Source organism: Lactuca serriola, chromosome 6, assembly GCF_051521515.1.
Source record: "Lactuca serriola cultivar US96UC23 chromosome 6, Lser_US96UC23_V15, whole genome shotgun sequence".
Lineage (NCBI taxonomy): Eukaryota > Viridiplantae > Streptophyta > Magnoliopsida > Asterales > Asteraceae > Lactuca > Lactuca serriola.
The window spans coordinates 63974293-63997122 of record NC_136413.1 but is presented as its reverse complement, the minus strand read 5'-3'; the positions used below and the strand labels follow the sequence as shown (position 1 = coordinate 63997122).

General features: G+C 33.9%; 1 protein-coding gene across 1 annotated transcript; it reads right to left on the bottom strand.

The window, feature by feature from the left end:
* Positions 1-20251: 20251 nt before the first annotated feature.
* On the bottom strand, positions 20252-22432 carry LOC145059846 (uncharacterized). The gene is made up of 4 exons (XM_079007619.1): positions 21623-22432; positions 21021-21566; positions 20485-20951; positions 20252-20405 (listed from the first exon to the last, which is right to left on the bottom strand). The coding sequence occupies exons 1-4, from the start codon at positions 22430-22432 to the stop codon at positions 20252-20254; spliced, it is 1977 nt and encodes a 658-aa protein (XP_078863745.1).
* Positions 22433-22830: the final 398 nt, after the last annotated feature.

The following is a 22830-nucleotide window of genomic DNA, read 5'->3' as shown; positions in this document are numbered from 1 at the left end:
TAAATCTCATTATACTAAAATTACCAGGTGACACTAAAATCACCAAAAATTATTAAGTTTTGGTTTCGGCCCATCTAGTTGACGTGTCCATGTTTTGCCCTTACATCTCTCCGTCACAACCTTGGGGGTGGTGTTCACAATCTTCATGTTCGTGAAGAGGAACCAAGCAACAAAGAAGTTGTGTGTGGTCAGTCGTGAAGAAGACAATTATGTTCACGTCGTGAAAGGTTTCCACACCTGCACAATGGAGCTCAGGTAATACCCGTAACATACTTAGACCATCTCCAACCCTTAACACTATTTTTACATTATACCTATAATTATAGTGTAAACACTAAAATCCTCCAACCCATTACAGTATATTTCACACTAAAAATAATATTCTAGATATATTGTTCTTTATTCAACATCATATTTAGTGTTACACTAAAATCCAACACTATATACAGTCTTATGTTTAGTGTAGAGTTGGAACATTATAGTGTAATTTATAGTGTAAAAGTGGCTTTTAGTATACGGTTAGAGATGCCTTAGACATATTATTTAAAACTCAAATCCCCCTAAGGTTTAGCCTTACTACGGAAACTACCCTATTTTTTGAAATTGATTTCACAAAATTATGTGCATTTACCAAGTCACCCTTGCTATTATATATATATATATATATATATATATATATATATATATATATATAGAGAGAGAGAGAGAGAGAGAGAGAGTTACAAATTTTGATTATATATAGATTTCAAGAAAACTGTCACTTTATTAATTCATTAGTTTATAATCTGTGGGAACCACAGTTTTAAAACTAATTAAATTTTCATAGTAAAAAATCAAAATTATTAATCAATTATTTCAATTAAATTGTTAATTAAGATATTTTTTTTAGTTATATAAAATTATAATCGTTGATTTAAATAAATGCGTGATCTTATAATTTGTATTAATGTTAATTTTATGTTTATTGTAATGTTATTAATTTAACTTAATTAAGATGAAAATTTTGAAATATGAAATTTAAAATGAAGAATCAATAGGTTGACAAGTAACATGTATTTTATTAGGATATCTAATAAGATTAATAAGATGAAACATGACAAAAGAATAATAAACATATTCTTTTATTAGAATAGAAAGATTATCAAACACTTGTGGTAATGATTAAATTTAAAAGGAATTACATGATTCATGCTATACAAGTCGAGTAAAATGATGTCGGGGTCTAGATATGTTCTAAAAGTTCAGGGTCTAGATATGTTCTAAAAGTTCAATATTACTAAGGTGCATGCATAAACATAAAACAAACAATGTGTTTTCATTTTGGATGTTAGGAAGACTTTAGAACGTATAAACCCATTTAATCTTTTCGCAACGCAAATAAAAAATCGCATGAGAGAAATATTCTCAAACAATGATACTGTTTTTAGTTACTCAAACTTAAGGTGTGCTTTCTGTACTTACATGAAAAGTGGGGTTATCCTATAATTTGGTGGACACAAATTTGAAGAAACCTGTACCGTTGAAAGGTGGGTAGCACGTGAGGTTCTATTCCCGCATGCAAAAAATTCGAAATAATAATAATAATAATAATAATAATAATAATAATTATTATTATTATTATTATTATACTAAATTACAAAAATGGTCCGTACGGTTATCAAAACCTTGTATTTTCGTTCTAGTTTTTTTTTTTACCTTAAGATCCCTAACCTTATACTATTTTGCAGTACCACTCATCTAAGGTGCTCCATAAACTCTTCTGACAACCACTCCTTCGTCACGTCATTCACCGCAACCACCCCTCACCACTCCTTTGACTCCAACCCCTCTTTCTCTATTGACGTCCATCACCCACTTAAAGCACTTTTTTTTTAACTTGTGGTCGCAGTGAAGGCTTCCATTTGGAAAAAACTAATGAAGACTACTCTCTCTTACTATGTCGTCGACATTGATCATCCATTACTAGCAACGAGCACTCGCCTCGTCCATGTTGAAGTTTGTAACATTCCCCTCCAGCGCATATCATAATAGTGTCTGTTTTGGGGCAGCGCATATCATAATAGTGTCTGTTTTGGGGCACCTGGTTCGAAAACTTCCAAGTGGGTCATCCATTTAGGAATTGCTCTTGTCCAGACATGCTTAACTGGATAATTCTTATGAGACATGTTGTCCTTACGACTTTAAAACACGATGTGATATGCAACGTATCCACGCATTTTATGAGGAATGCTTAGTTCTCATTACCAACCAATGTAGGACCAGGTGCAGGTAGCCACCCACCTTCACATCCCCTTTACAGGGTTCAACGTCCATGGCGAACACACCGGCATGTGCCTTATCTAAGATACTATTTGTAACATCCTCTCTGGTATGTATCACCCGACATGAAACATCCCAGTTGTTCACTCATTCTAGCATTCCTCTCATCCGTACATGCTTAAATGCAGAGTTCTTATGAGATTTGCTACCCTCACAGCTTTAAAACACGTTATAATAGGGAAAGTATCCACACCCTTTATGAAGAATGCTTAGTTCTCCTTCCAATTGATAATGCAAGTAGCCACCCACCTTCACCCCCTTTACACATGTGGGTGGCTATTTGCAGTTGATCCTACATTAGGTGAGAATGAGAACTAAGTATTCCTTATAAGGGATGTAGATACCTTCCCTATCATAAGACATTTTAAATTCGTGAGGGCAACATATCCTATAATAACTCTACAGTTAATTGTGCTTGTGCGAGAGCAACTCTAAGGTAGGTGGCCCACTAAGAAATTTTTGTGTCGAGTGGCATAATACGGACGAAATTATGATACATGAAGAGGGGGATGTTACAATACTTACATGTTGACTTGTCCTCGGTTTGGAAAGGAGAAGAAATATCGGTGCTTGATCAATATATGTAAGGCCTACAAATTCGGGCTACACATTTTAAGGATTATAAATTATAAATAATTGTTTTATCAAACAGTTATATCCTCGAATAGGATAATCGTAAATAAATAAAAATCCTCCATACGTCATTTGTGTTATATAAATGATATTTACATATTGCGTCCATCTTTTATGAATAAATATTACGGGCTTATAATATTTTTATAAAACTTTTAAAAATTAAGTTAAATAAAGTATAAAAAGTAAATGAGTATTTAGGATAAATCCATCTTAACAAGGTTATAGTATTCGTGATGACAATTCTGTGGGTATCAAAGGCATCAAAAATACACCAAAATCACTCAAATGCTCAAAATCTATCCAAAAGAGGGCTAGGGTTTCGAATCTATGGTTGTAGGGGATGGAGGATGAAGATAAGGAGGGTTAGAAGTGATTTAAGGCCTTTAAATAGGGTCTATGTAACACCTGTAGATTCGGGTTAGTCAATTTAAAGGCAATAAGCATAAAAAATGACTTTTTGATAGAATATTATTTAGAATAAATAATGTTAACTAAGTTATAGTATATGTCACAACGGTTCCATACATATAAAGAACGCTAAAATCCAAGTTATAACAAAGAAGTTATGACTTGTCGAGGTTTTACGACAAAAACGACACGACACCGGGAATCGTAAAAAGTGAGTTTGCAATAAAATACTTTATAGCCTTAGATATCTAAATTAAAGTCATAGTATACATTAAAACGAGAGTGTGCATAAAAAGAACGCCCAAATCTGACTCCGTATGAGGAAGTTATGATTTTTCTAAGATTTGACATAACAGTATACAACATGAATTCAAATTTTAGATCAACTAATTTTTAGCCAACGCAACCTAAACGATATTCGAAGATCTCGTTAATAGGAACTTAACGTTAGAAAGACAGACGAAACGGATGTCGGATGACAAAGTTATGAATTTTTAACAAACTTTACATCTCCAGCCCTGTTAAAAAATAAATTTAAAAATAAAGTCAAAATCGGTTGACGGAGTCTAAGAGAAAGTTGTAGAGTACGTCTTCACCTACACGTGGATATAAAGAACGTTGAAAATGGAGCTCGCATGCGAAAGTTACGGAATATAGATGTTAGGATGGGCTGTTGCGAGGGTGAGTACGCCTCGCGTAGTTGAAGCGTATGCCTCGTGGTCTCGCAATGCTTGGCTTTGAAGCCTCCATGTCACCCCATCCGAAACGCAACACTTGGACCGACTATGCACAGCGTAACCTCGTACGCCCAGCATACCTCCGAGGGTACGTCGAGCATAACCAAGGAGTCCGGCCTATAAAAGGGATGAGAGGGTTGCCATTCTTCTTCACACCATAACCCCTATTTCTCTCTCTAACCCCCCCCCCCCCCCAACTTCTAGTAACTTCTAAGAGATAGAGGAAATTCCTGGATCGCCAGAAGGCTCTGAGAAAAAGAGCTTTTTGGCTCGGAAGTTCTGCCCCCACAAATCTCGGTTCCTAGCTAAACCTCCCGGTAAGTGACTTATGCTTACCCTACTTTAAGTATAGCTTATGTTTAAATTTATTATCATCATTATGAACTTATTTTTTATATATATATATATATATATATATATATATATATATATCTAATAAAATATAATATATAAAGTGTTATTATAATATATTTTAACTACTAGCAGTACGGGGAATCTGATTTGAATAACCGCATAGGGTTGTTGGATTTCAGAAGTGCTATAATGCCAAAATGGTCCTACCCTCCAGTGTTTCTTGTCTGGCCACTATCTCCACATAATGGTTGAAAAGTATTGTTTAACACTTATAAAACAATATCGCTCGTAAATAGTCACGATAAATTTTGGACTAAAATCTAGTGGTAATAATACTAGGTTTCGTTAAAGGAAAATAGAGTCGTGAAAAGCGAAGCGCTGCTCGAGTTGGGAATCGTCACTTTAACAAGTAAGTGCGTAGTCCCTTTCATGAACATGATTTTAATACAAGTACTGATTAAAGTTTTAAATATATGTTTGTATGTTAAATATTTGATATTGCCTGAAATACGTGTTAAGAGCATATCTGATAGTACGGGTAAGATATACATGGAGTGTAGAATTTTAAAACTTGTCATTGATCTGAGATCATGGATTACACTTAGTCATTCGTCCTTAGTCCGAGAGTATGGAGAGGACATAGTTATTTGTCATTAATTTGGGAGCATAGATTAAGACATAGTCAATTGTCCCTAGTCCGAGAGTATGGAATGGGCACAATTATTAATCTCAGAGTATGGATTAGACATACTTGATCTGGGAGTATGGATTAAGTAAAGAGGTAAATTTTAGATCCGAGAGTATGGATTGTTTCGTTGTAAGGATCGACGGGGTGGGATAAGAATTGCTTATATAAGATTAAATTCTATATTTTGTGAGTTCTAAAATATACATATGATATAACATTGTGGGATTGAAATCCCTATGTACTCAACATGTTTCGCAACCTGACCCACTCAGTTTAATTGTATCACAGGTGTCGATACGAAGCTACATTACATTGAGAGATTAAAGGAGATGTAAATCACTAGTGTAAATGAATGTAAGGTCTGTTTTTGCTTATGTTTCTTTATTGAGGATGAAATCCAAAAGTTTTAATTTAAACAAAATACATTTCTTAGAAAATTCTTTGATAATATATTTATCATGTTTTTTTCTGGGAACAAATTATGCAATATTATTCTTTAAAATGAATACTCTGATTTTTGAATAAACTTAAATAAAAATTTTAAAATGACCGTGAATTTGGGGATGTCATAGTCTAAGACCCTAAATAGGGTTTTTATTGGACTGGAGTACACCGAGCGTAATCCAGGTACACCTAACGTACTCAAAGGCATTACACGATCGTCCCAGCCCAGTACGCCCAGCTTAGTCGGCTTAGCCCATAACCCTTATAACTTTAAACGATCATAACTTCTTCGTTCCAAATTCATTTTCAATGATCCTTATATCCACATAAAGTTATTGAGGAGATCTACAACCCTATCTAATTACTTTTGACTTAAAACACCTCGAACTAAAAATTTTAAAAGATGAAAGGCCCGAACCATCACTTTTACCGTTTTACCCTTAGGCTCCAAAGCACAAACTGAACTCTTGGATCACGTAATCTAAATTACTCTCATCCAAATGGATCTAGACCTCTCTTTTCCCAGATCCCGAAGCCTTACAATAATTGATCTTTGGGTCACGACCCCGAATTATGAAACAACTCAAAACAGGGTGTTACACCTAGAACTACACACAACGAAAAACTCAAAAAATCCCATGAGCAAGAAAGAAAAAACTTATTAAAATCGTATGAACAAGAAATCTAAAAAGATTTGGTAGATGTGCATAATAAATAAAAATCCTAGTAGACTGATATAACACTCGCATATTCAGGCTAGACGATTATGTTATAACTAGGCGAATGCCCGCGCGTTGCGCAGAAGCATCTATATAGTTGAAATCTTTACAAATATATATATTTTTAAATATAACAATAATGTTGTTGGTAAATTTGATATAATAATTCGTATACTAAGTTGATATAATATATTGATTATTTTCAATTATATGATAATATATACTTCATAATCTCAATCTTTTGAATGACCTCTACCCACATGTTACTCATGAATAAAATTAAATATAATATATGGTATAATGTTATTTATAGTTGTTGTTATTGTTAATTAATTTTTTAAAATTTATTTGCTTAATGTTTTAATTTCTATCATTGTAATTATTTAAAACATCAAACATTTTTTTTTATTTCAAAGGTAACAATATAATCATTTATATAGAGTTATTTTTAACTATTGTAATTGCAAGTTATTTTAAGCTACTTATTTGAAAACTTTTAACGATTATAAAAATATCTTGAGGAAATATTTTAGTTAAATTGATATTACAATTTAGTTTTTGCATTTAGCAGTACAATTTATCATTTTTAACTATTCACAAAATATTCTTTGGGTTTTTTAAGTGGAACTGAAATTTATATTGAAGTTGACCCTGTAATGTTATATTTAAATTAACAATTTATGTATTTTATCCAAACTGTTCAAAAGTTGTAGCTTTAAACTGATAATGTTTTACATACAACAACATATTAAATCTAATAAATTAAGTATAATATGTTAAAAGTTAAAGACTTAACTTTAGAAGTAGAAGTAAAAATATTATTTTAATATTGAAATTTAGTTTAGTTATGATTACAGTTTAGGTTGGATACTTATTTAACCTTATTAACCAACTTATAATCATTATTAGAAAGACACTATAATTTATCACTTTTAACTATTTACAAAATATTCTTTAGGTATTTTAAGTTGATCTAGAATTTATATTTAAGTTGATCCTGTAAGGTTATATTTAAATTAACAATTTAAGTATTTTGTACAAATTGTTTAGAAGTTCTATCTTTAAAATAATAATGGTTTACATACAACAACATATTAGACCTAATAAGTTAAGTATAACATGTTAAAAAGTTAAAAACATAACTTTATAAGTAGAAAAGAATATATTGTTTTAATATTGAAATTTAGTTTATATATGATTACACTTTAGGTTTGATATTTATTTAACCTTATTAACCAACTTATAATCATTATTAGAAAGAAATTGAAAAGTCATGAGAGTTTCAAATGAATGTGGTGAAAGAAAAAATGAATGGGAGTTTCAAATGAATGTGGTGAAAGGAAAAATGCTCCCTTTATAAGTATATAATGAAATGATAATGATAATGATATAATGATGATATGGGATAAAAATGACTTTTTAATAGAAGATTATTTAGGATAAATAAACTTAACCAAAGTTATAGCATATGTGATAAGTATTTCGTACATATAAACAACTATGAAATTCGACTTCGTATGAGACGTTATGCTTCTTCGAAGTTTCGCGATTAAACCGATACGGCTATACGTATGGTAAAAAGTAAAATTTTGATAGATTACTTATTAGCCTAAGTGATCTAAACAAAATTGGTAGTAGTCCTAAAACAGAGAGCATGCATATAAAGAACGTCTATATCTGACTTCGTGAGAGGAAGTTATGATTTTTCAAAATTTCAATGCAGTAGTGCGGGCACAAAAATCAAAATTCAAATCAATTGATTATTAGATGTAACAATCGAAACAAGAATTGAAGATCTCGTCAATACGAACCTGTTGATATAAAGACAGTCAAGAACAGAGTTCGTATAAAGAATATATGAATTTCACACAAACTTTAACTATCTAAACCAGTCTAAATATGAATTTTAGTTAGAGCAAGAATTAGGTGTTGAGATCCTAATGAAAGTTATAGATCTCGTAGAGAGGATTTCGGGGATATAAATAACATAGAAAACCGAGATCGTATGTAAAATTTATGGTCGTACGAAGATCTGCGAGCCGTACGAAGATCTGCGAGAAATGCACTATATTGTCGACGTGGCAGCACCAGAGTGCGCCACATGGAATTGTCGACGACTGGACTCTCTTGTGAGACATAGTAACATGGAATAACGTGGAAGTGACAGTTGGCACCACACGAATTGACCATATTACAACTTCTAGAAGGGAGTGAGATGGACCAAGGATTCGGCGGCATGTGTCACAAGTCAAAAGGACCAACATGGCTTTCGGGCGCGGCGCGCCTATCGTTGGTGTGCGATGCACACCCCCTGGAGCTATATATACATCCTCTAATCTTTTTGCTATAATTCATTCCAATCTCTCTCTAAAATTTTCAAATTTCGAGTTTGGATTTCTTCCCAACCATTATAATAGTTCTGTAGAACCTCTAGAGATCTAGGAGCCCGATAAGAAGGTGTATTCGGGTCGAGATTCTACCCGGACGTTTTCCCAGTTTTCTCTAAAATCTTTGTAAGGTAAGCGATACTTATTTTATCTCAAGTTTAACATATATTTATGTTCATAATCGTAATTATGAGACTATAAATACGATTTATCAATAATTCCAAGTCAAAATATTGATTGATCTACTTACAAGGATAATGTCTAGGCTTGATTTAGTGAGGTGTTTTAAGTGTAATTTCCAAATAGTATACTCTATATAGCAAACGGACCCTACCTCCGATACGATCCTCCCTGGTTATTCCTTACTTGATAGATCTTGATGTAGACATTGGGATTAGTGAGGAATCTAGATTATCATTAGTCACTAGGAATATAAGACTAAGACTTAGTAATCATTATACTATGTCACATCAAAGAAAAAAAATTAAAGTGTTAAGGTGAGGTTTTGCCTAAATTCCGAGGTATCCACTTTTATCATGTGAGTGCATAGTTACTTTCAACTTAAACACAGATACAAGTATTCTAAACGCTTGAATGATATGTGCATTGTTTTTTCTGTGTTGAATATATTTGTACAGTATGATATGATTGTTATGTGATCTAATCGTATATTATACTTAATAATATGACTGGGTAGTAAAGGGTTGTCTGAAATAATAAATGAGAGGTTGTGACAAGGTTGTGTGAGATAGTGGTTGTGATAGGTTAGTAAGAGTCGTGTGAACTAATAAGTTGTAACTTTCCGTACCTATCCAAAATACTATTATATTATCGTGCCTACCCAAAGTACTATTGTACTGCCATGATTATCCAAAAGTACTCTTGTATTGTCGTGTTTACCCAAAGTAATAATGTACTATTATGTACAAAAGTATTATCATACTATTATACCTAATCTTAGAGAAACATAAATGATTGCTATAAAAGATCCTTTAGAAATAATCTCTCGAGATAATCATCCTAGGATTAAGAAGTGAGAATAACATAAAATGGGGTAACTGGGTTATTTAAATGTTGAAGATTATATAAGATTATAATATTGTGGGTTGAAAACCATATGTTCTCATCGGATTTCTCAACCAAACCCACTCAGTTTGTTTGTATCACAGGTAGTGATACGAAGGTATTGATAGATAATGTAATTATCTGCTGAGAGATTTAAGGAGTTCGTAGGCTGGAAGAATATTGATGTAAGGCATGCTTATGCTTATGTTTTGTGTCAGTTATGACATCCCAAGTTTTTAATAATCAATAAAGAACATTTATCTTCGGAAATACTTTTTGTGGGACGAATTATGAATTTATAAAGATCACTCTGATTTAAAATAAGCATACAAAGTTTTGAAAATGGCTGTAAATTTGGGGATGTCATAGTTGGTATCAAAGCATTAGTTTAAGCGAACTAGGAATTTAGAGGATTTCTAGAGTTAAACATAGAATTCTAAGTAATGATTGTGAGATAAGTTTCTATTTTGTTTTAGGTGGTAACCAAACTTGACACAAGCACTATAATACTTTAGGGAATGTGCCTTAATTGTTATTATGTGCTAAATGACTTATAGCATACTTTAGGTTACCTACCTAGAACTGATATTACTTGATTTAAGATATGTTGCCAACCTAGATTAGGAAACTTTATGTGTTCAGATTTCTAAACGTTTGATTACAATATTATAATGTTCATATAAATTTTCGGAGTAATAAGAAGGATTGCGTCTCTTAGCATGGTAAAAACTTTACCTATCTATATTCTCGTCCCGATACACTTAATGCCTGCTTGGGTGCATAGAAAGACATGACAATCACAAGGAGAAGTATAGTCATTAATAATGAAGGAGGTCCAACACCTCAAAATGCCGCATCAGGAGTTGCTCATATCCCAATGGAAGAAGTTCGATTGATGATGCAAAACATGCTAGATCAACAAAGACGAGAGTTTATGGAACTGCTAACACAAGGACTAGCTAACGTTAGGGGTGGAGTATCGATGGTCAACAAACCGGCAGTTGATGAACATGTCACCAATGGACCAGTTCCCTCTTGTCCAACAATATTTTGGGAAGGAAATGATGACTCTAAAAGTCATCAAGGACCCCACCCTCCTCTGGAAGACTCAAATATCCGAAGGAATGATGAGCCTAGAGGCTACTGCAAGTATAAGAACTTCACAACTTGCAAGCCATCATCATTCCGTGGAAAAGAATATCCAATAGGAGTCATGGTCGGAATTTCAGAAATGGAGCTACCCTTCATAACCTACGGTTGCACGAGCAAGTTTCAACCACCTATGCTGTAAGTCAATTTAAGGGTGCATCGATCCCTTGGTGGAATACGTTGGGAAAGAAATTAAGACCTGACAAGTCATTGCATCTGACATGGGAACAACTCTTGACCCACTTCAAGAGCAGGCTCTGCTCAACAAAAAATATTTTGGAGTTAGAGAACCAACTCCTAACATTGAAGAAGGGAAGCATGATCGTTGATTCGTATACACATGATTTCACTGAAAAAAATGGAATTTTCCTTGTGTGTGGTCCCCAAATAATTATCTAAGATTGATAGATAGTCCAAGGGACTACCATGAGAGTATTATGTGTCGGTTAAGCAGACACATACCTTTGAGGTAGCCATCTGGGCTGCAAGGTCAGTAGAAGACATGATCAAGAGGAGAGTCGTCGATAAATACATAGTTGGCGAGAAAAGGAAAGGTGAAGGACTATCAAGGTCCCTTAAGAAAAGTAAAATCTCAAGGGAAGACCCGAACGACAAGAGATTTGGGGGCAATAATGAGGCAAGCTGGCACAATAAATGTAGGAAGAATCATACTTGGCAATACAAAAGAGAAGTGGCCTGCTACATGTGGGGAATACCTGATCACTATTTCGATGAGTGTAGGTATAATGGAAGGTTGTGTTTCGAGTGTAAGGAAGAAAAATATGTCATGAAAGACTGCCCGAAGAAGAAGGAAGTTGCAAAGCAGAATGTGCCACCCAAACCAAAGGCACGAGCATTCTAGATGATCCTAGATGCAGCAGAGGATGGAACAGATAACACTTAAGGGGAACAAGTGAAGGAAGCTGTTTACCCGAAATTTAAGACACAAAATGTTCATTCCACATAGATATTATTATAGTATACAACCTGATATTAAAGGCATTATGCATGATAAACTTGAATAAGTGTTGTAATCATTTTCAAAAGTTATAAAAAGATCCCTAGTTATGTTATACTACTCAATGTGTTTAGTTGCGATGTGATCCTTTCCATGTATGGTGACTTGGAAAACTACGATACAATTTTTAGGATGAATATGCGTAGGTGTGGAAGGTAGTATGGGCACGTACTATCGGAAGCATAGGCCTTGTACTTAGACCAGGAGGAGTCACAAGGTTATTAAGACACTAGTAATTGAGTTCGTTTTTCAAAATCACATCATTACCTTCATTTTGGTGATGACTATGAAGAAGACTCCTAACCAAACCTTGTTAACTGTAAAGGATTGAATATGATTGTTATCCACAAAGTGAGTTACCCGGTTCTGAGAACCATATTTGATATAGTGTCCGACTTTAGTTGTAAGATTGAAAAAGGAGACGATTGAGGCAATCGACAAACAGATTGCAGTCGTTGTTAAAACTAAGCAACCGATAGCTAGAAATGCTACCTATAATAATGTGGTTGTACCACATTAAAGGAAGGTATCCTCTATGCTAGAGTCTGACTCAAAGAGACCTGAGTCTAGCCAATGCATCATGTGATGGAAGGTTATTAGGGAATGACCCAATGTTCTATTAAGGTAGGAAAAGTAAAGGCCTATTCATGGATCGAGTCCATTTGATTTGGTGCAGATGTCTTTGATAAATATCAAGCTTGAAACTAAAAGGTTAGGGCTTAAGGTCCGACAGAGAATGAAGAGCGGGTGCAAGGCTGAGCACCACCAACAATTAAAGAGTCCAAAAGTTAGAAGGACATAGAAATTATGGTTATTACCTCGGATTGCAAGGTAACGCATGGAATCATTACACAAGTCCTATTTTGCTGATGATTTTAGGACGTAAATATCCTAAGGGGAGATAATTATAACACCTGTAGATTCTGGCTAGAGGATTAAGTTATAATAAGGGATAAAAATGACTTTTTGATAGAAGATTATTTAGAATAAATAATTTTAACCAAATTTATAGTCTTTGTGATAAGGATTCCATACATATAAAGAACTCTGAAATCTGACTTCATATGAAGAAGTTATGCTTCTTTGAAGTTTTGCGATTAAACCAACACGGCTCTATATATCGCAAAAAGTGATTTTTTGATAGATTACTTATTATCCCAAGTGATCTAAACGAAATTCATAGTAGTCGTAAAATCGAGAGCATTCATATCACGAATGTTCAAATCTGACTACATGAGAGAAAGTTATGATGTTTTTGAAGTTTCAGCACAGCAATGCAGGCACAAAAGTCGAAATTCAAATCGGTTGATTGTTAGTCGAAATAGTCTAAATGAGAATTGAAGATCTAGTTAATATGAACTCCTCGATATAAACACATTCAAGAATGAAGTTTTTATGAAGATATGAATTTCGCATAGACTTTAACAGTCTAAACCGGTCAAAAAATAAATTATAGTTAGAGCAAGAGTTAAGTGTTCAGACCTTAATGACAGTTGTAGAGCTCGTCTAGAGTATTCCGAGGATATAAAGAAAGTCGAAAACAGAGCTCATATGCGAAATTTATGGCCACCTGAAGATCTACAAAACAAATGCACTGTATTAATGGCGTTGTAGCACCGAAGTACGCCACGTGGCATTATCAGAGGTAGGATTCTATTGCAAGACATGGTGATGTGACGCAACATGGACGTGACATGTGGTACCATAAGAATCGGCCATGTGGCAGCTTCTAGAAAGAAGTGAGGGGGACCAAGGATTCAATGACACGTGTCACAAGTCAAAGGGACCAGCATGGCTTTTGGGCGCGACGCGCCTGTGGTCGGTGTGCGGTGTACGCCCCTACAACTATATATATATATATATATATATATATATATATATATATATATATATATATATATATATATATATATCCTCCGATTTTTTAGCTGCATTTCCTTACAATTCATTCCATTCTCTCTTTAACCTCTCTAAATTTCAAGTTCGGAGTTCTTCCCAACTGTTAGAATATTTTAGTAGAATCTATGGAGCTCTAGGAGCCCGCTGAGAAGGAGCATTCGGGTCAAGATTATGTTCGCGTGTTTTCCCGATTTTCACTATAATCTCTATAAGTTAAGCTACACTTATTTTATTTCAAATGTAACTTATATTTATGTTCATAGTCATTATATAAACCTATATATAAGATTTATCAGTAATTCCAAGTCAAAATACTGATTGATTTACATATGAGGATAATGTCTAGGCTAGATTTAGTAAGGTGTTTAAAGTGGGATTTCCAAACAGACCCTGCCTCCATTATGATCCTACCTAGTTTTTCCTTACTTGATAGATCTTGATATAGAAATTAGGATTAGTAAGGACTCTAGACTATCATTAGTCACTAGGAGTATTAGAGTAAGACATAGTAGTCATTATACTAGGTCACGTCAAAGAAAAAATTAAAGTGCTAAGGTGAGGTTCTACCCAAATTCCGAGGCATCCACTTTTATCATGTGATTGCATAGTTACTTTCAGCTTACACATTGATACAAGTATTCTAAATGCTTAAATGTTATGTGCATTGTTTTTGTTGTGATTAATATATTTGTACAATATGATATGATTGTTACTTGATCTAATAGTCTATTATACTTAATAATATTATTGGGTAGTGAAGGGTTGTATGAAATAATAAAGGAGAGGTTGTGATCAGGATGTGTGAGATAGTGGCTATGATAGATTAGTAAGAGTTGTGCAAAATAATAAGTTTTGACTTGTCGTGCCTATCCAAAGTACTATTATATTGTTGTGCCTACCCAAAGTACTATTGTACTGCCGTATTTATCCAAAAGTACTCTTGTACTGCTATGATTATCAAAAATTAATCTTATACTGTCGTGTTTAACCTAAGTACTAACGTACTTTCGTGCTGTGTCCAAAGTATTATCATAGTATTGTACATAATATTAGGGAAATATAGATGATTGCTGTTAAAGATCCTTTAGAAATGATATCTCAAGATCATCATCCTAGGATTAAGAAGTAAGGATAACGAGAATGGGGTAACTGGGTTATTTAAACGTTGAAGAATATATAAGATTATAATATTATGGGTTAAAAACTCTATGTGTTCACCAAGTCTCCCAACCCGACCCACTCAGTTTCTTTGTATCACAGATAGCGATACAAAGGTACTGATAGATAATGTAATTATCAGCCGAGATATTTAAGGAGTTCGTAGGCTGGAAGAATATTGATTTAAAGCTTGTTTATGCTTATGTTTTGTATCAGTTATGACATCCCAAGTTGTTAATAATAAATGAAAAAACATTTCTCTTTAGAAATACTTTTTATGGGACAAATTTTGTATTTATAAAGATCACTCTGATTTCAAATAAACATAAAAGTTTTAAAAGTAGTCGTACATTTGGGGATGTCACAACTGAAATCAAGCATCAAAAACCAATATAATTCTTTGGAGGTTGAACTAAAAAAAACCAAGAGCATGAAATCAAGCATCAAAATCCGTATAATTTCATGGATGTTGTAAGGATCTCACACAACATGGGAGGATGAAGCAAAATAGGATTGAACGGATGATTTTGTGAGAAAAAAAATATTTTTCCAGTAACATTATGTAATCTTGCATCGAATGTGTATAATGTAGTCGCTTTTCTCATTAAGTCGACCTTATTATTTAAGGTAGATGATCATTTTTTTTGGTAAATAAAAAATCATTTATCTCCTTCTCTTTTCTTGGTTGCAGGTGGATTATTTTTATGAATTAATCAAAATGACAATGGTCAAAAGATTTAGATCAAGCAACATTCACTTTACTAGGGATCTAATGTCTAGTTCTCTATCAACTTAGAGATGAATATGGAACAAGATTTGATTCTGCCTTAATCTCACCGATTGAAGAACATAAAGTGAAATTTGAAACCAGGGTTTGAATGAAGCGTTGGCGACCGGTTATGGTGGAGGTGTGGGTAAGGAAGTGGTAGAATTCATCTACATCCATGAAAGAAACACAATTACATCCATTTCTTGAACACATATCATAGTGTGAAAAGCCAGATTCCTGGGTTTTGACCATTGACTAAATATGTATGGTGATGTTGTAGCCCTTGAGGTTAAGATTTATGATTACGTCTTTGATTTGGTTACAATTGTTGTTATTGTTGATGAACCATTTTTATATATCCAACCACGAATTATAAATCTGATGCGTGTTCATTAAAAAAAAAGGCAAAAGTGATGATATATATATATATATATATATATATATATATATATATATATATATATATATATATATTAAATAAAACAAAATAGAACTCTCTCTCTCTCTCTATATATATATATATATATATATATATATAGAGAGAGAGAGAGAGAGAGAGAGAGTTCTATTTTGTTTTATTTAATTATAAATCAATAAAATGATAAAATATCAGTAGGATATATTAGTAATTTTACAAAAACCTAACCTTTATTTTTAGCGGTGTTAGCCACAAGGGCCTTTCATCCAAGGAATTTCAAACTTATGGATCATGTTTGCAAGAAATTCCTTATAAGGACCAAATATGGTATATTTTGCCAAGCAAATAGACATTTATGTTTAGCCAACCTTGATTGAAATAGGAAGCCTTCAAATCCACCGAAATTTAATAAATTATGTGATTTTTGTTTGAAAATCATAACTTATATATATCATCATGTTTCAAAATTACGTTATAATCCATTACACGTTTTTACTTTGTCACATGCAATGTTTTAAAACTCAGGTTTTTAGTTGACCCGGTGTGATGACCGGTTCACGGTTCAACCGGTTGAACCGCCGGGTCAACCCGGTTTATGATCTTTTTCTATTTTTATATATTTTTACTTTCATGCATAATCCATAAACATATAAAACCAATAATTTGATGTCCACAAAGTTTAAACATTGAAAAACATTAAAGAAACCGCAAACGGCTTGTTGTTTTGGCGTTCGATACTTGTATCAAACTATCCAAACCCTATTAAAACGGGTGAATCCGGTTTTAACCGGTTCGATATAAGCGGTCGAACCGTGGTTTAGGGAAAACCCGGCCGGTTCGATCCGGTTCGTATTTGTACAAAAAACCGGTCTCAATTGACCCGCCTTCTACACCGGGTCACGGTCCAACCGGTTCAACTGGCCGGGTTGACCCGGGTTTTAAAACATTGGTCGCATGAGATACAATACCTAGTTTTAATATAAAGTTGGACTATCAGTATTAATAAGAAACAATAACTTACTTTTTGAGGTATTAAAAAATTAAGTTTATGTTTTAGCTTTATTTTAAAATAAACAAATGTAAAGATAAATTAAAGGGAAAAAATGTGAGATGTGGACGGAAAGCAGGGAATGTGATAAGGCAACGGGACCGACTCGCGGCACCAAAATAATAAGGATATGTTGCACTTTGATTTATTTGTGGATCTATATTATATTTACTCATAAAAAATTATATGCTTTTTAACAATAATATTATTTAATAACTAGCTGATTAGATTTTTGGTTCCAGGCTTATTGTTATATCGTTCTGGTTTCTGAACGGTTAGGCAATCATGTTATGCATAATTAATATAAATATCATTAACAATTTTATAATTAAAAATAATATAATAACCTTATTATATAAAATCTATAAAGTTTTTTTTTAACATTTTCGATGATAGAGTTTTTTAAAGTTTTTATTATTTTAAAAAGTTTGAAACTTTTTACAATTAAAATAAAGTTTATTGGAGATCTTTTAGTCACTCCAAAAATTATATTTTATCATACTTGATCCCTATATTTAATAAAAAAAAATATTTTATACTCTAATTTATAATTAGATACTATTAGAAATCTTTTAGGTTTTATATTTAATTAATTAATTGATCTAATAAACAAAATAAAATCTAATATATTTTACAGCAAGTTATATAATTTAATATTAATTGCAAAACTTTTAAAACTAGAAAATATCAAAAATATTATAAAGGAAATTCCTATTACCGTTTTTTTTTTGTTTATATAAACTATGTATATGAAAATTTATCATTTTTTTACAATTTTAGAAAAAAAAAACCACACAGTTGTCTTTAGTTTTATTTTTTGGCATTAAACATCTATTCTATTCGAATTGCAATATTTTTATTTATTTTAATTAAAATGTCAAGAAGTGTTTTTTTTTTCATCGAAAATATGACATAGGTTAGTAAAATGATAAATTATAGGGATAATGACTTGAGAGGGTAACATACTTTTGAATTTGATCACATTTGGTCACTGAACTTTTTTCCGTGCTCTATTAACCCTTTAACTTGTTGAATTGTGCAAATTTTCCCCTTCCGACTGGTTTTTGCCGGTTTCAATGAATTTATTGATCCTACGTGTCAGTTTTGATCCTACGTGGCATCTAGGGTTCTTGTTATTAAAGGAGGGGCGTTTGTTGTTCATTTATTGTGCCCTAATACCCGATGGCTTCCTCCTACAGCATCTCATCCTCCCTCAATCGATCAAGCAAGAAATCCACAGTGAATGATCCAAAAACTTGTGATTGTGGGTTCCCTGCACGTATTCTAACATCAACAACACCAAAGAATCCAGGGAGGCATTTCATGGTGTGCAATGAGGTAAGCAATTTCACTTAAATTTTCCCTCTTTTCTGATTCATTTATTCCAGATTTGAAATCTCACTTTGAAATTTTATTGTGGAAGGGTAAATGCAAATATTGGAAATGGTTGGATGTAGAACTTGTACAGATGCCTCTAATGGAAGTGGTGGAGGGAATGAAAGCTGAATTAGTAGCATTGAAGATCGAAGTAAAGAAGGTGAAGGAAGACATGGAACAGATGAAGAAGGAAAAGTACTCTAATGCCATTGCAATGAAGGAGAAAATATATAAGTTTACCATTGGATTTCTTTTTCTGATCATCGTGTATATGATGAAATGAAGTCACATGATGTATTGAAAGATGTTGTTTGAATAGAATAGAGTTGTTATCTTAACTTCTTGTTGGAATGGAATGAAGTAACATTGATTGTAATGGAAAATGTAATTATAAAGAAGCATACATATTAACTTTCATTGGAATGGAATCACAAAGAATGGAGCCATTATCTCAACTTCTTGTTGGAATGGAATGAAGTAACTTTGACTGGAATGGAATCACCAAGAAATATTTTTGACTGGAATGGAATCATAAGGAAGCATACATATAACAATGAATACATATTTGATTTTGACTGGAATAGAATCACAAAGTAGCATGCATATAAAGAATTAGTTTTGACTGGAATGGAATCACAAAGTAGCATACATATAATAAAAAAGTAAGCGAATGTGGTGGTTGGATTCATTGTAATACTCCATTAATATTCAAAATTAAATAAGTTTTTGTCTGCATACACAAAAGTAGTTTCTAGGTAACACAAAAGATTCCTGCATAGACAAAAGAAGGGTCACCATGTGCCCATACACCTACTTGATAGTACCATAGAAAAGCATAATAAAAAGACTACTACTTTGTCTTTACATCACAACTGCCTTACAAAAGATATTCCTACCCACCCACTACACACCCACTAAATTAATCAATAACTGAAGGGTTATCTGCATTGCTCCCAACCCCAGGTATCTGCCTCCTTAATGCTTGTTTGATAATCCGTTCAGAATATTTCCTCCTTCCACTTCTACTAACTGGGACCCTTCTTCTTGGCATGGGGACTGCAGGTGGTGGTGGAGGAGGTTGTTGGGCTGCAGGTGGTGGTGGTGGTGGTTGTTGGGTTGCAGGTGGTGGTGGAGGAGGTGGTTGGGCTACAGGTGGTGGTGGTGGTGGTTGGGCTGCAGGTGGTGGTGGAGGAGGTGGTTGGGCTGTAGGTGGTGGTCCTTCATTGCCCCTGGATAAACTTGGGTCTGCTCCACTGCCCCTAGATGAACTTGGTACTGCAAACAAAAATTAAAATGTCAATTCTTTGTTCAAATGATGTAATGTTTTTAAAAATATTCACCTGGTGTATTGCTTTGCTGGTTAGATGGACACTTTTTCTTGTTGTGACCTGGTTCCTTACAAATACCACACTTTATTATGCTTCCCCTTCTTGAGACAGTTTGTCTACTTGGTCCAGTCAACTCTCGTTCAATTGCATCCCTCTTCCTTTTCACTGATGGCCTACCAGGTAATCTTCTTCTTTTGGGAGGCAAAGGCTTATGGTATGGAACATCTGGCCACATATCACTACTATTGAGAGGATTAATGCTATATTTGTAGCATTTTAGGTAAGCCTCAGTAGTGTATGATTGGGACACATATGCCTCAGCATCATGATTTAAGAGATTGTTGCCACTCCATGTAAGCATGGTATCCCTGTAAGTTGCCATATTCTACAGGCACACTTCTTTGCAATTAGATCCACTCCATATGCAACATCAGTGAATCTAACCTCATACTTTTGATAACCACAAGGAGTAACTCCCCACAATCTGTTTAAGCATATTAACATCAGTGAATCAATAACACATCCTCATAATTAACATAAGCATATTAAAGTAAAATAATTACCTTTGTTTAACCTTCAGATCTTCTATACGCTTCCTAATAGTTGGACATATAAGCAAATCCCATTCCATTCCTTCAACTCTTTGAGTGTATATCCTTTCCATCACAAATAACCTAATCTCCTCCAGCATAGTGATTATAGGTCTCCTTCTAGCATGCCTAATAGCAGAATTGAAACTCTCACTGACCCCATTCTCCACTGCATCACAATCTCTTCCTTCTTGAAAGAATGCCTTAGACCAGGTAGTAGGATCTCTGTCTATAAGGTAATCATAAGCATGAGTATCAATAGATTTGATCTTCTTCATTACACCTCTGAACTTCTCCACAGTACTAGCCCTTACAGCCCTCCAAAACAACTTTATGTATTGTTGACCAATAAACCTTTTACTAAAATTAGCCACAATGTGTCTAGCACATTGCCTATGTTCAGCTTCTGGACATCTTTCCTTAACTGCTTGTAATAACCCCTACAAATCACAACATCATTATGAGTGAAAAAGCATAAAAATGAAGCATAAAAATGACCTAGTACTAACCTTGTGTCCATCAGAAAGAAGGGTAATGCCTGCACCAAGACCACAATTAATGTCATCCATAAGCAAATCTATGAACCACTTCCATGTTTCTTTATTCTCAATACATACCACAGCCCATGCTAAAGGGTAGATGTGGTTGTTTGCATCTCTCCCAACAGCTGAAAGAACTTCTCCTCTAACTATACCCTTTAAAAAGCAACCATCAAGCCCAATTACAGGCCTGCACCCTTCTAACCAACCATCCCTTACAGCTTTGAAACACACATAAAACTTGGAAAACAAAGTTGTGGAATCTGGCATGATGTCTACATCCAATCTCACAGTAGACCCAGGATTTGACCTGATAATTTCCTCACCATATGACCACAATCTCCCATAATGTTCAATTAGACTTCCTTCAATCTCTTGTAATGCAAATTTCTTTGCATTTCTGCATTGCCCCACACTCACATTTATGTTGAATGTTGTTGACACTTTAGCTTTCATCTTCCTTGCACTCATTTTGGGTTCTCTATAATTTGACTCATAAAATGTTTCCCTATCCATCTATAAGTTACAATTGACCCAAACTTAAACACCCTACAACAATTATGTTCATTCACTAGAGATTTGATCTGAAAAGTCTTTTCTTTACTCATCCAGGAGGCCCATAGTCTGAAAGGGCAAGATGGTGACTTATTCTTTTTGCAACATTTCACTAACAATCTATCAGAGTCATTTTTTTCAAACCATAGATCATACCCATTAGCAACTGCATAATTGCTTAACATATGTTTAAGCTCAGTAGAGTTACAAAATCGCATACCTATAATTGGTTTCATCTGATCCCATGTCTGTCTCTCATCATACACAGGGTACTGGGGTGGCACGTATTCATCATCTTGATCTTCACTCTCTATAGGTTCACAAAGAATGTTTAAAAATCTATCATGTGCAGTTTTGTTTGCTGGAAATGGATAGGTAGCATCATCTTCTTCATGATCAACAGAATATGAATCTTGAATAACTGAATCCTCATCTTCATCTAAGTCTTCGTTTTCGCTTTCACTTTCCTCAGCCTCAATCCAGTGGAAGATAGGTTCATTATGGTGATCCACATATACATTCATTCTCTTGTCATTAGCGTACGCCAAATCCAAAAATTCCTTGTAATCACCGTCGTTCACCAGTGTATGAATTCCAAGACCTAAAGACTCTTGTGGAAGGAAGAAATAGATGTCTTTGCTTCTCGATTTGGTGAGCTTGTGAAGGAATTCCATGAATTGCTCATACCCAAACCCACTGAAGTCAACATCTCGCACTGATGCTCTGTCGGGATCAAAGTAAACTAAGGGATTGGGTGCAAACTGACCATTGTAGTGGAAATCCACTACAATGAAGTTCTGATCAGTAGGATTTGGAGATGATGCCATAGAACGATTGAAGGAGATGAATGATCGATGGAGAATTTAGTGCCCTAGTCGAGTTTAAGGACCAAATGAGACTTCGGGGTGTGGTTTAATGAGACGGAGACGAAAAATCGGGGCCTACATGCCACCTCTTTCGCCACGTAAGATAAAAAATACACGTAGGATCAATAAACCGTTTAAAATCGGCTAAACCCGGTCATAAGGGGAAAATTTGCACAATTCAACAAGTTAAAGGGTTAATAGAGCACGAAAAAAAGTTCAGTGACCAAATGTGATCAAATTCAAAAGTATGTTACCCTCTCAAGTCATTATCCCTAAATTATAAGGAGGAGCTTAATAAAACTTTTGATATAGATAAAAAATGAATAAGATAATTTTAGAAAAATGTTTTTGAAAATATT